The sequence below is a fragment of the Homalodisca vitripennis genome, chromosome 1 (genome assembly GCF_021130785.1).
Source record: "Homalodisca vitripennis isolate AUS2020 chromosome 1, UT_GWSS_2.1, whole genome shotgun sequence".
Classification (NCBI taxonomy): domain Eukaryota; kingdom Metazoa; phylum Arthropoda; class Insecta; order Hemiptera; family Cicadellidae; genus Homalodisca; species Homalodisca vitripennis.
The window spans coordinates 21,269,481-21,284,947 of record NC_060207.1 but is presented as its reverse complement, the minus strand read 5'-3'; the positions used below and the strand labels follow the sequence as shown (position 1 = coordinate 21,284,947).

The 15,467-nt window shown below is 33.2% G+C and overlaps 1 protein-coding gene across 1 annotated transcript in view; it reads right to left on the bottom strand.

Moving 5' to 3' along the window:
* LOC124357998 (peptide transporter family 1-like) overlaps nt 1–12,071 on the bottom strand; it is an 81,684-nt gene extending 69,613 nt beyond the window's left edge. The window contains exon 1 of the mRNA XM_046810220.1: nt 11,937–12,071. Coding sequence (XP_046666176.1) covers nt 11,937–12,017 — 81 coding nt within the window. The 5' untranslated portion in view covers nt 12,018–12,071. The remainder of the gene's footprint in view (nt 1–11,936) is intronic.
* Nucleotides 12,072–15,467: the final 3,396 nt, after the last annotated feature.

The window sequence follows — 15,467 nt, the reverse complement described above, 5'->3', positions numbered from 1 at the left end:
AGGGTGTCCACAAATTACCCTATCGAACTTCACCTTTCTATTTGCCAGGTCAAAATAAGTAAGAATTGTCATATAAAGTAAAATATTACCTTGATTATTTTATCGCGTGTTTTTATTATGTATGACAAATATATCTTCAATACGAATAAAGATATTAAATTCTAACTTTACACAATGTTTAGTTAATCAGTACCTGTTTTCTGAAAGGTTTCAGGTAAACATCACACTAGGATTGAAAATGGCGGCCATACACAATTTACAAACTGTAACAACTCTAAATTGGAAGATTTTATGCAAACTTATACGGTAGTGAATTATGGGTTACCTTTATATAGATAAATTGATACCAAATTTATTTCGATACCAGAAATAATAACAAAATAGTAAAGGCTTTATTTAACGCCATCCTTTACTTAATACACTACTCGAGTTGTTAAGTCATTTACTGCTGATTAGTAACCAGCTGATTGTTGTAACTAACAGCTGAAGACATTAATAACAGCTGTAAGTCCAGATGAAGACAAGAATAATCTACACTTGCAGACTAATGGAGACTTCTTTAGTCCGGTCTCCTCTCAAACATTGTCGACCGTTTGAGGAATCTAGAAATCAATAACGATCTTTAGAAATGTTCTAAATGTGTTTTGATCAAACTAGAGATTTCAGTTATTGAGTTCTATAAATTTAGAACTAAAATCTAAGAAACTTAAAATTGTTGATAGCAGATATCCGAAATGTTATTAATTATTTAGAACACAAGCGAAGAAAGCTTATTAGCTCAAACTATGAGTAATATAGCTGACGCATATTTATGTTTTTAGATACTGTTAAATTAAATATTCAGATAGTAGTGTATTACGGTTTATAGAGGTAGTTAGAGGTTATAGTTTATAAAGGTAGTTAGAGGTTATAGTTTATAAAGGTAGTTAGAGGTTATAGTTTATAGAAATAGTTAAGGTTACTTCTATGGCCTGTCGGTAGTAATAGTAATTAAAAAGAGAAAATACTCCACATTTAACTTAACTTTATAAAACAGTATTTAAATAATTTAAAAATATTGACTTTAAACATAATAGAAATATTACAGAATTTATGAGATGGATGGCAGCATATCTGTGGTCACATTTATTTTACCTTTTCAACCGATTTTAATTATGGAAAATGTTGTAAACTAGATAATCATAAATGTTGTATATACTCAAAAACGCAATCAGTAATAAAAATCCTTTATTAAAAAAAATTTACAATCATATTATACAATACCCAAGCACCATAAAGGTACGTGTGGGAAAAAAAGTATTTTTAACACTTTAATATGTTCCATAAATAATTATTTTGCCGACATAATACTACTATAACATTTCCTAGACTCTGTAACATGTTCCTCTTAAATCATGGCATTATAATTATACTACTTTATAATTTATTTGTAATCATGATTGCTTTTAATGTAAAATATTTCAAAAATACATATACCAATTACAATTATATTTACCATTTTCCCAATTACATTCATGCGTATAAAACAAACCCATGCCCATCCATATATTCGTACCATATCTCATTTCTGTTATTTATAAAAAATATGTGTTGTACTGAATTATAATTTAAAATTTAAACAAAAATCTGTTATTTTGTGAACAATAAATTCTTCTGAATTTTGAAGTTTTTACTTTTAAAATCGGTTGAATCTATCAGAATCCCTTTCCCCGGAAATTCCAGTATTTATCTCTTAGTGTGTTTCATGTGCAAGTTATGCGTCACGCCCAACAGCCTCGATAATCATATATCACACATCCGTGCTTACTGCAGCATTCTTGTGCTCACATCAGTTCTTGTGCGGTCGACTGTGTCGTAACTTCCGCTGCACACCTGTCGAAGACCTGAGAATCTACTTCATTATCGACATTACATTATCCATGACACAATCATTATTTTAGCAATTGACGCTGACATTATACGCTGGCTTAAAATAGATTGAAATAAAACAATTAAAACTTATTATTAATGACATCACTTTATGAAAACTATTATATCTATTTAAGCAAAAAAATATTTTTACGATACAATAAAGTAAGGTTGTATTACGCCAGATTACGTTTCGCGTAGCAGGATTCGCTGAAGTTTAAGCAAAACGTCAAGTCTATAGATTAGGTTAGGTCAGAATATTCTAGAAAATCCTGCGGACAGCCAAACAAACTGTCAGCAGAATAATCTTTTTACAGCCACAGAAGGAACAACATTTTACAGTCCACCTACAGAGTGATAGGTGTGAAAGACGCTCAGCCAAACTGTATGGAAAATCCACTGTGTATGAGCTCTTTCTTGTGTATGTAGAAATGGAGTTAGTCCGGGAATCACAATAGCCTGTATGGGCCTTTCTGGTAAAGGGAATAATGCTATAAGTAACATATTTCGATACTGAAGGAAGTGCGTGTGTTATTGAGAGGGGGAGTACATACCAAGGTTACATTAGAGAATTATCGTTGTCGGATATAAACCTATACTCGAGTACAGATACTACAAATAATGAAGCCATAGGCTTGAGCTTTGACAAAGCTATTATTTGTAGCGAATCAAGGACAGGCGATTGTAATAAAATTGTGGTTCGTGAGTTTATGGCAACGAAATGTTGCGGTGGATAGTATTAGCAAATAGTATTGCGGTTTGCGTGTAAGGCCTAGGTAGTTGTACACCAACACATACGCAGACCGCCGCACACACTCACACTCACACACACATACGCGCGCGCGCTCTTGCAGCCGATTAGAACCGGTGCACCAGGTTTAGCACCCCCTATGGGTACGTCCAAGATGCACGCTGGTTTTCTGAGTCAGGCGATCGGCGCCGGTCAGCGCCGAGTCGGCGTGCGTAAAATTCCACGTTGTTAGCAGGAGTGGCCACACTGCACCTGCGCGCTGACTTTCTGCGCACTGGTAGTCTGACTCCGATGTTTACCGGAATGATTTGTTCATTCTGGTTTCAGACGACCTGCTAGTCGGAAAGTGATTTTCGTGAGTGTATTGAGTGTTGTTTGTTTTTTTTTTTTACGATGGATATCGACGATTTAGTATCAAAAGTGCAACTTAATCCTCCGATATGGGATAAGCGACTTAAAGAACATTCCAATAGGAACATCGTTGATACCTGTTGGCGGCAGATTTAAAGACATTAGGGTTGTTTTAAAGAGGATCACGAATTATAATAAACGGTACCAAGAACTGGCACATACTTTCTCACAATGTTCTAAAACGTGTTTTATAGGCCATGGTCGATATAGGTAGTTGCATTTGCTGGTGCCCACATAAGGGTTGCTTCAATAAAGCTGCAATAAAGCTGCAGCCTGTTCACTTGTAAGTTCCATTGTACACTGATATCTTTTTGGTGGCAGCTCTTTCTGCGCTGACAACCTGCTTACATAATGGCCACATCAGCCTACCGCTCAGAGTCAGACAGTCGGGGCCGAGAAATCTGACTCTGTTTACCTGCTTTTATCAGCGTGCATCTTGGACGTACCCTAGCCGCCATCGCGGGGTGCTAAATCAGCGCATTCACCATGTCCGTGTCTTGATTAATTAAGCCCTCCTTGATTCTATTTGCAATGGTCACGGGCTCGCTGCGCTCGCTTACTCGTCTCATATTGTAGTGAAGGCAATGTCCTATTAGATCATGTACTAACACTATCGTGTTATAATCGCTAGCCCGGTTACTCGCTACTGTAAATATTCCGTGCCACAATGTCCAGAAATCCCAATTTATTATGGGTACCTTACGTGGATATATTCACAATTTTGTTCGTTACATTTAATTGTATCAAATTCAAAGTATTTAATGCACATTGACATTTCAATAATTACATAAGTAATACAAACATGTGCATGGTCAAGTTTAAAAAAAGTATAAACTAAAATACAAGCGTTGCAGATGTACAGCATGTATTATCTGTATTGTATTATGTCTATAAATAGTAACAAATCATCCTTATTTTACATAGACTGAAGGGATAATATGGTGTAATAATGAATAATTGCATGGGTAGGGATTTTGAAATTGATTAGATATATTATTTGAAAAATCTTTCTGCATTTAATTTACACTGTAATAAGCTTTTTCTCTACGAGAAGGTTTGTTATACTACTATTATGAAACTTATTATTTTTAAGCTTCTTTATTGATAAGGGTAAACAATTTTATAAGCGAATTCCCATATATAGTGGACTTTTTCAAATAAATAAGTTTTTTATAACAGTGTTTAATTAATATCCAGAATACCCTAAATGGCGCTTATATACTATAAGTCAGATTGTACCATACATTGCCATTGCTATTTACAGTAAATTACTATCTCTAGAATGCTTGGAATTTCCTATTTCATTGGATACTCTGGGATTTATGCATATTTTCAATTTTCCTACTTAAAAAGAAAAAAAGTGAACTATTGCGAACTATTTAAAAAAAAAGCCACATCACTCTAGTCGTTTGTACCGATGACAAAATTTTATTTTCATTTACTTATATAAAATCGCAGGTACATTATTTATTACTTTAGTCAAGTAACTTGCACTGACTTAAGTCAGTGCTTCTTACATCAATGTGACTGACCATGTGTTACGGCATTTTACAGCAACAATGCGTAAACCAAGCTTATTATTTATGTCACTCCGCTAAAGTATAATCTTTATAGGTAACATGGAAGAATTGGCTGGTCTGGGACATTATTACTTTTTGTGGCAACAGTTATTAATACTCGTATAACAGTACTTCATACTGCCCTTATTGACAGCGACATTCAGTAGTGGTGGAGTTTAGAAATTTCGTGAATTTAGTCTTCAAAGAAACAGATCCATGTTAAATGTTACTAACTTTTACTTCCATGACAGCAACTCCATGTACACGATAGGCTGTTATCCCTTCACATTACCGCATTTAATCTAAAATAACGCAGTAACTAAAACATTAGTGTAACTGGCCTGTGCAATCAAATGAATACAATATTGGCAATAATAAAGAATCGATTTATAGGCTTAGGCAAGATTTTGAGAAAACGATTGAACATTTTAGGTGACAGGAAACCTTACAGGTTTGACCTTGCTTATAAAAAATTGTTTATATTCTATATATTCCTTTCAATATTTAAATAATGATTCAGTTTTATAGATGTTTGCAATCTCATTTACTAATCATGATTAAACAACTGAAATAGAAAATAAAAATTTATTGGCTTTGCGTGATTGAAAAATCAAAATATTATTTATTTAATTAATAAAAATAATAAATATATTGAATTTACATACATAATACAATATATATATATATATATATATATATATATATATATATATATATATATATATATATAATGTATTGCTGTTAAAGGTTTATGTGGACGAAACATTGGATCTTTCTTATTACTGAAGAATATTACAAGTCTTGGAACGCGGTGTTTCATTTTTGTAGAATTAAAGATGGAAAATATCTGAAAGGGGTGCTAAATTAACTCAGTGGCCGTGTCCATGAGCTGAATAAGTGTGGTCAGAGCCCAAAGGGGTGCTTATGCCAGGGGGTGGTAGGGCAGGGTCCCTTTAGGACATCTCCGCCCTATTATTCACCTCGAGCACTTCCTCATTCAAAACTCTGATTTTTGTTATTTTTAATCTTATACTAGAGTGATTAGCACATATAGATTGTAAATCAATCAAATCAAATCTTTTTTTGCTCGTAACAACTGCACATTGTATGGCATACGTCATTATTATTCTAAATTTTAAACCACATTACCACCACGTCCAAACTTACATTGTTCGTACATTCAAGTCTCACTCATCCTTCGCCAATCTCAACCCACTTCCAGCGCTGGAGTCAGTCATCGAATTGGGCAGTATCCCAGTTAAACGCTAGAAACTCGTAAAAACGGTAGAATGCATTTGGCACCAGAAAGTGCTTCAAACGAGCTTTTGACTCTTTGGGTGTTTGGGCGTTTTTCATAAAACTTTCCAATCTGTCGATGAAATGAACTGCCTGCGAAGGCAAGTGCTCATAAACCACAGTTCTGTGTCTTCCAGTAAGGTAGTTATCAACAGTTGCAAATTTTTAAATGCTGTCCTGCACGACTCTCTGAAATTCAACTTTGCAACAATACGAATCGCTATTTTTGCAATTTGAACATCCTCAGACAATTATTATTGCTTGCACAGGCCCCCCACAAAACCACTCCATAGGAAAGTAGGAGTGAATTAGCCCATAAATATCGTAACAAGAAAAACTATACCAAGCAACGTATAATACGTAAGTTACTGAATGTCCCAGGACGGAAAACGGCATGTGCAGGACTGCCTCAACCCTATGCGCTCGGGTGAGGATGTGTGTGTGCAAAACTAGCCCTTCAACGGCGACCCCTAATAATTGTCTATGGAGAGTCCAAGAGAGTTGTGACGTCACGGTGCTCCACGTCCCTTCCAGAGGGGGGGGGGGGCGGAGTAACTTTCTAGCGCGAGAAACGATTCTAATAGAACCGTAAAACCAATTATACTCGTAACTATAAAATAATTGGCTAAGCATTGACTACCTATAACAATATAGCCAAAGCAGAAATGAAGATCTATAATTAGATATATTTTTATCATATTTACCTGCACCAGCAGCTAACCAAAATATATAAATAAAATATCTAAGTTAATTACAAAATAATACAATAGTTATTAGTTTAAAAAACAATAGACCAGGAAATCGTATTGTCGGAGATAGTCACGTATTTCCTTATCAGGCAGAATAACTGTGCCAAAATTATGTAGCACAATTAGGGATTTAGAGATTCAGTTTGTTTTATTATGTACACGCAGTTAGGGTAAACAGAGATAGTTATTCCGATACAATTACACACACACAAATCTCCCCCGTTGCACGAGATAATGCCTAATTTAGATACTGTGCATTCCAGTTTACGTGACCTAATTTTTTCAATTTAATCAAACGATCAAATGAAAGTGTAAAACGAGAGATTCCTGGTAGCTAGGTTTAGTTGTATTGCAACATAACAATTATGAGAATAGTTCAATGATAATCAATAATTTATATGAAGTTCTGTTTAAAAATGAGAAAGAATGGTTTACTGATAATAATATTTACTGAAGGGAATACAACATAACATAACAAAATGTTCCTAATGACAATAAAATATTTAAACAGTTTTGTAACATTTCCTCTACATATTCAACCTTTATGAGAAGATAACGATGTGTCTGAGTCAACAAAATAAGCCAAACTAAACAAGCCAGAGTCGGAGCAACGTGCTCACGATTTAACTCGTCTCAGTGCGGTTACTGTACATCTTTCTTTGTGATTTCTCTTTGTTAATTTCACCTTTCGTTGACGGAAACCATCTCCTTTCTCCTCCGTGGAATAAATGGGATTTATGTGGTGAATTAATAACGGTATTACTGGAAGAAACAAAATAAAGAATAACCAATTGCATGAATGGTTTGTTGTGTTTGAGTTTGTACATTGACGTAATACTAGAATAACAATTAATATTATCCGAACTGATACTACTCGAGGAATCTTTACATTGGTAAAATAATAGTTACATCGGCGTTAGTCAATGAGACAAAGATATTAAAACTGTGTGACTGTAAGTCTCTACTTTATATAGCTTGGCTTTAATTGTGTCAAGCTAAAAAATATGATCATCTGAAAAATTAAAATGTATTTTTAACCCTTTGCTACCCTCCCAAATATAATAGCCGCACGAGTATTAGTGCGGTAAACAGTCGATCCATATCTTAGCGGAATAATCCTCTTCCTTCTTATATCAAAATCAGGTTATGTTCTCTTAAACAGACCTACGATAACCGCATGCGAACATAATCCGTAAAATATATATATATATATATATATATGTGTGTGTGTGTGTGTGTGTGTGTGTGTGTGTGTGTGTGTGTGTGTGTGTGTGTGTGTGTGTGTGTGTGTGTGTGTGTGTTTTAAATCTTCAAGCTAACCTATGCTGTGTGGAACTTAAAAATCGATCACTATTCCTTAGGTTTGTGCACATTATTTCACACATTTACTGCTCGTGTTACAGATGAAATTAATTTGTTCAGCCCTGCATTTATGATGTTAAATCTTATTGTGTATAATCCCTGTTATGAAGACTGAATTGTTAACACTGTCACAGTATTCATCCTTACTTAAGGTAACACTTACCAAATATTTCTAGAAACCAATAAATAATTATCCATTCCTAACATTCGTGGAGGCAGCAGCTTTAATAGAGGCTATTTAACAGAGAATCCTAACTGAAAATCAATTTACCTGACACCGACTTGTATGATTTACTTCATAATTCGTACATTAAATACGGTCTATTTAAATTATTTCTAGTATTCCCTGAAGTTTTAAAAGTAATTTATATTGTATAACGAGGTAGTAGTAGTATGCCACACCAAGTGCCGTATAACAAAGCTTCGCTGAGGACGTGTGCAAAATTCAATTTTATTGACAAGGATATATGCGTTACTATATCACTTGTTAAATGCCTATATGATTGTTTAAAACTTTATTTATTCTACGATTGATCGTTTCCATCGCGGTTTACCCATAAGACCAACGTGCAAATGAAGGACATACAGAAAAAAATTGGAGGCGAGGGGTCAGAAAGAAATTGGGGGTCCTCCCCCAGGAAAATTCAAAATTTTGGAAACTTTCAAATTTAAGAAGCAAAATAGTAACAAATATTAAAATAGTATCTAAATATAAGTAATATTTACAATAACACAAATGCTGCCGTTATTCCTTTACAAATAACTCTAATAAAACACCGTTATAATCATAACCATATTACCATAATAACACGAATAACACATTATAACGAGACGAAAACAATATGAGGATAGCAATAATTAGTAAATTTATATTTGCACACAAACTTAGTGTAAATTTACACACAATGACACATGACAGATAGGCATTAGTGTTATTTTATAACGTACTGCTTTAAACTTAAGTTTGGTAAATCTTGCCTCCCCAGGCTAAGGAGGTACCCAGTATCATCCTAAAATATTTGTATTAAGTCTCACATAGCTTGGAACATCAATAAAAAATACTTAACAAATTCAACCTCATTATAAGAGCAATAAAGTTTACAAACACTACTTGGAAACAGTGATGCCTGAAAATAAACTATTCTAATACAAAATAAAATTGACGTCTGCAATATGCTAGACTTGTGTACGATTGTAACTAAATCGTACAATATAATTTATACAAATATATACCCCTGGGCAAGAACGGAGCAAACATTTGGGGGGGGGGGGAGTCAAGACGAAATTGGGGTCCTACCCTGGAAAGAGTAACATTTTTGAAAACTTTCAAATTTAAGAAGCAAAATAGTGAATTTCGCACAAAATATTTACGTTTTTGAATAAGTTGTATTCACGATTGATATAATTGTGAAGGTACTGATTTTGTAGGCTGTGCAGGATTAGTAATTGAAATCGATTAGACTTATGTAGTACAGTAATGTAATTACAAAAGAGATGCTTGTATTGTTTGCAAACACAGTACATAGTATACAAATCACATTGAATAAATAATAATATTAAAAGTGTTTTAATAAAAATAAAATTATTCTTGACTTCTGAGCCTATCTATCTAGTACTTGCTCTGGAGAAACTATTTTCCTAAAGGCAAGTGTAGTCAAATGTTCATTCCCCATTTTATTCCTTAAATAGTTCTTGACCCGTTTCAATTTTGTGAACGATATTTCAAAATAATACATGTAGTACATGTATTATTTTGTAAAACAGTACATGTCAATCATACTGAATTATTTAAATAATAATAATCCTTTACTACATAAGTATTTGAAAATATTGAAAATTGGGAGGGGTCCGGACCCCTTGAACCTCTTCGCTGGCCAAGTCTTTAGTGCAAAGTTTTTGCTAACGCTCAGCCAGTTCCTATGGAGTGACGTGCACCATCAACGAACTCGATGTTGCTTATACAGAAATAATGCTTTATGCAAAATTTCAAGTCTAAACGTCATGTCAGTAGTTATCAAGATACCGCTAACGGACAGACAGAGCCTTAAATGAACAGACAGGGTTCTCGATACTACCGCTCAGCCAACGAGAGCCTGTAAATGAATCTTATTTAGGATCATAAAAACAATTCTCGATACTACCTGTCACAGCGTACTGTACTGGCGGTCACCTTAGCTTTAGGATCATAAGAACAATGCAAGTCCAAACAATTTTTAGATTTCTTCTAAAGTATATAATGTTTACAATACAAGAATAAAAGGTCCTTCTTTTAGTCTATTTTTGGAAAGAATTATACAGCCGCATGACTCGTTTTAAGTATACAATATTATTATTAATAGGCATCCAAACAATTTTTAGATTTCTTCTAAAGTACTTATATAATGTTTACAATACAATCTTTAACCAATGAAGGACAAAAATATTTGTGGCTTTGTTTCGGTGAATAACCATTAAAATATCACAAAAAGTTGAAATCACTGTTCTTATAGGGTAAAAATAGGTCGTTTTACTACAGCCTAAAAAAAGGCATTTAAGATAAAAAAACGTTTATGTTATTTCTCACGTTCACTGTTTCTCATGCTTAAACGTTATCGTCTTAACTTGACCTCATGGAAATGGGTTGGAATCTAATTTTGACCATAGCGTTTCATACTGTTCGACCAAAATAATCAAAGCACAACACAATTAGTTTTGCATGGTCTCGTTATAAAAAGCATGAAAAGTTACAGACTTTTTAAGAAAGAAAGAAATTTATTCCTAAGTTATTCCTTAGTTATGTCTCAAAAGAAAGAGAACTCAAAAATTTGGAGATAGGGACAAATATTCATTATTTTTAAATAGAAATCCTCCCTAAGCTGGTCTCCGTACACAAATGTCTTATCTCGTCCTTATAGAACTAAATACGATTAAAAATCTATTTTATATTAAAAAGACCCCACATTTGACGAAAATAAAATGTAATAATAACACATATAAAACTTATCTACTTATTATACAAGTATTTAATTAAAACTCCAACAAAGTTTATTTAAAAGAAGCTGTTCATTATCTAAACCAAAATATAAAATTCTACAATTAAAACGGTCATTATTTCGAATTGGTAGAAAATTACAAACTTGCACTTAGTTACGTGCTATTTTATGGTGGTTATCACAAGATGGAGGCTACCGTTAAAAAAATGTTAATTGTTTTCGAAAAGGGTAAAATCATTAAAACAACTAAAAAATTCAAGAAGTTAAATAATTTTCATTAATTTAGGGCGTTTTGTTTTATTTTCATTATATGTATTTAGTTACGTGCTCTTTTATGGAGGTTATCACCAGATGGAGGCTATTATTAAAAAATGTTTAATTGTTTTCGAAAAGGGGTAAAAACCATTAAAACAACTAAACAAATTCAAGAAGTTAAATTTTCATTAATTTAGGGTGTTTTGTTTTATTGTCGTATATGTATTTAGGTACGTGCTCTGTATGGTGGTTATCACAAGATGGAGGCTATCATTAAAAAAATTTTGAATTGTTATCTAAAAGGGGTAAAATCATTAAAACAACTAACAAATTTTCATTATTAGAGAAGTTAAAATGGAGGCTACTCCATTTTCACTGTGTACGAACTTATGTCATGTCAGCCTCCAATATATTTCATGACATGTCGCCTAATAAGACAGTAAAAAGCTTTTATTCTTTTGATCCTATTCAAAACTCAAACAAAATATAAAAAGGGGTATTTATCAGAGAAATTGACCTTAGTGAAATAGTTTTCGAGGTAAAAAGACTCTCAAAGAAAATGAAAAAATCTCGTTAATTTCTCCATCACCACGATGACACTGAACTCATTTTAAATTTCATGTATTTCAGATTAAATAGTTACACGTATTTAATTAATTTTATATTTATTTACCTTTTTGTCGGGTCTGTAAACGACCCCTGTAGTCCCGGTAGCCTCAGGTTCCTCCGAGGACGGGGTGAGCGAAATCATCATACGGCACTGTCACTAACAAGTCACCTATCTCTCACTACCACTAGATGACAACTGACAGTGGTAGTGTCACTGTACCGTCTGAGTCTCTGCTCTAGTTCAAGGTCAACATTGTTTGTGTCCACACCACATCCTCCATTGATTACAGTAGTGGCTACGTCCTTTACTGATGACTCTGTACACAAACGCACGCTTATGGACGTTTATGTTTGTCTCTGGAATAAATAACAAGCGGCATTTACCCTTTGTTGGCTGAGCGTCAGCGAAGCCTATCACCCAGGGGAAGAATTTGTACTTCTGCTCTTAAGTTGTGCTAATCGCCGCTTTTTTTAACCGTTCATTGGGTGTCATTATCTGCATTTTGGTCTCACAAAATTTTGTAAAATTTCACCAGAGTTCGTTGTCAACAACAATTTGACCTACTGTATAGCTCGAGAGTAAAAACCATTTCGAGCAATATCATGCTGGGGTGCTTGTTATTAAACTTATCTCAATGAAACTTGACATACCTTGTAATTTTTTGGAATTAGTTATTTTATGGATCATCCAGATTTAAATTAAATAAGACAAAGAGGACAAAGCAGTTTCGTAAACAGCACATATATTTGTTATGGACATTCCGTGGGTTATTGCATATATGTTAAGCCCGTTTGTATAGAAACCAACATTACTCTCATTGCAGTATTATCATAACTGAAAATAATTTTTAAACGAAGTAAGCTGGAACATTTTTTAGTAACGTTTTTTATGATAAATTTATATAATGAAGTATAAAATTGACATATTACGAGTAGTATGGGTTGATTCTAAGATTAAAGCGCCTCTTGTGGATATTTTATTATTGGACAAATGCTTTCCAAATTCGAAATAATATTCTACGGCTTATGCATTGATACCTTCTTACTGACAATCTTAGGGTTAGGCACAATGGTTAAAACAATTTCGAATATGAGTTTTTGGCGCTTTGTTAAAAATCTTACTTTACAAAACTTGAGTATAGTGATTTGATATGGTTTGATTCTCAGATCAAATACAAATTAAAACATTTTTTATTCAAAAATTACCATTTGTTTGCAATGCAGTTTTTGTTTTATCCCCTCGAGCCGAAGCTATTTGAGAGGAAAATCTAAGAAAAAAACGTATATAAAGACATACTACAACTATTATTTAAAAATAACAAACATGGAGTTGAAAATTCGTATCTTAAATTTAAATTCCAAATACATTGTATCCTTATATATCAGTAACTTTATAAATAACCAAAACAAACAATATATGTAGATATATATTTTACATGTAACAACACCTAATGTTACATATTTTTACAATATTGGTATCCTTAAATATTAATAACATTATAAATAACCAAAACAAACATTATATGTATATATATATATATATATATGTATGTATATATTTTACATGTAACAACACCTAATTTTACCTATTTTTACAATATTGGTATATTAAATGTACATAACAGAAGACCCAAGGCATGAAACATCTGAGAAATATATATATAAAAAACTTTGATTTTAAAATTTAAAAAATTGATTAAAGCATTCGACCATTTAAAATAATATCATGACTGGATTAAGTATTATTATAGACACTTATACATACTTGTGTGTAATATATGTTTTTTAATGTCATAATTGAAAAAACTAAATTTTAACAAAACCGAACATAACAGTAAAACACCCATTTTCATAACCATAACTATTAAATCAAATAGACAAACTAAATAATTATTCCCACCAATATGTAAGTGTTTCTACATTAAATCAATTAAATATATAAAAGCAACACATAAACATATAAATACCTAAATGCGGACTTGACGTAAATATACTATGAATTTTACATAAATTACAAAATACACAGTAAGCAAGTGTACGTATAATTTACAGCGTTTCCTTTAAAATGGAAAACGTTTTCTACATTGAGGGATATATTTGTTTTTCAGTGAAAGCAGTTGGTTACTTGTACGTCGTCGGTCGTCGGTCGTCCCCACCCTAAATAGCGATAGTGCCCATACCTAAACAACATGTCCATTTATTATCAGTATAATATTGGTTATGTTTCATAAACCAATTGATTCACTCGTTCTGCCTATTAATCGTTTTAAATCAATTATTTTTATACTTGATTTTTATATGATCCTTTTCTTTATTGTAAATCAGTGTCTTGTTGAGTGTTGCTGTGTATTCCTTAGGTTTCGTTCCTACTGAATGTAACTACCACAAGTTCTCCTTTTGTCCTAATTGTATTATTATGTTAAATAAAAATTAAATAAATATTAATCGTAACTCTGATAGTTGGATAAAGTAATTTTTCGAGCTAATTGTAAATCGATTTAAGCTAGTCTCTCTAAGCAGCACTTCATGAAGCGAGTTAAAAAGTGTATGAATTCTACACTCTAAGGTGTTTGCTCCATAATTATTTGAATACCTGTTCACAAGGTCTGATTTGTTAAAATCCTAGGTAAAAAGACTGTTACCTAAATTTGATACGGATGTGATTCATTTGCCAGATCGAAGCTCAGATCTTATCCAAAATAGGCGTAAATATTTAACCCAGAATGGATACTGCAAACGTTTAGATCTATGAATGTAGAGGTTCAGGGTGAAATCAATTTAACCCAGAATGGATGCTGCAAACGTCTAGATCTATGAATGTAGAGGTTCAGGGTGAAATCAATATTCAAAACTGTTTTTGGAAACTGGTCTGTGAGAACCCATAAAAAACTTGCCGTAGTTGATCCTAAGCGACACACCTCTATGATACTTGCCAAAAGAATTGTCTGAAACCTATTCTAACTAAAATATTGCAACCTAATTTGATATTGATCATCTGTGAAACTCGGATCACTTTTGTCCTTTTGTCAACCAAAGTCCAAGCATTTCATTATAATTGGCGATTTCAATATCAATGTCTTAGGCCACACCAACCCCATGACCCAGCGGCTTCGAGACGTGTTGAATTCATTCGGATTTGGAGTGGGCTGTGAACTTGCCCACTAGAGTGACCGCTACATTGAGCACTACCATTGACAATGTTATCACAAACATTTAAACTGCTGCGGTCTCTGTATTGGACACCGCTATCTCTGACCATTTTACGCAGGAGGTTAACCAGAGGCTGGAATCCGAACACCAAACTAAAAAAATCCAAATCCTCTACATTTCAGAAATGTTGATCGGCTCTGTCAGTCTCTTTGAAAAGAATCCTGGACTATATTAAACAATTAAAAATCCCCAAATGAGGCATTCAACGCATTTAGTTATTGCATAACCACACATCTTGACGCCACTTGCCCATTCCAAAATTTTCAAAAAATCAATGGGTTACTCAGGGCATTTTCAAATCAAGAGAAAAATTAAAGTTATTTTAACTACTCCATATTTAGGGAGTCTCAAGATGAGCGGTTTAAAACCTTTTTCAACAGCTATA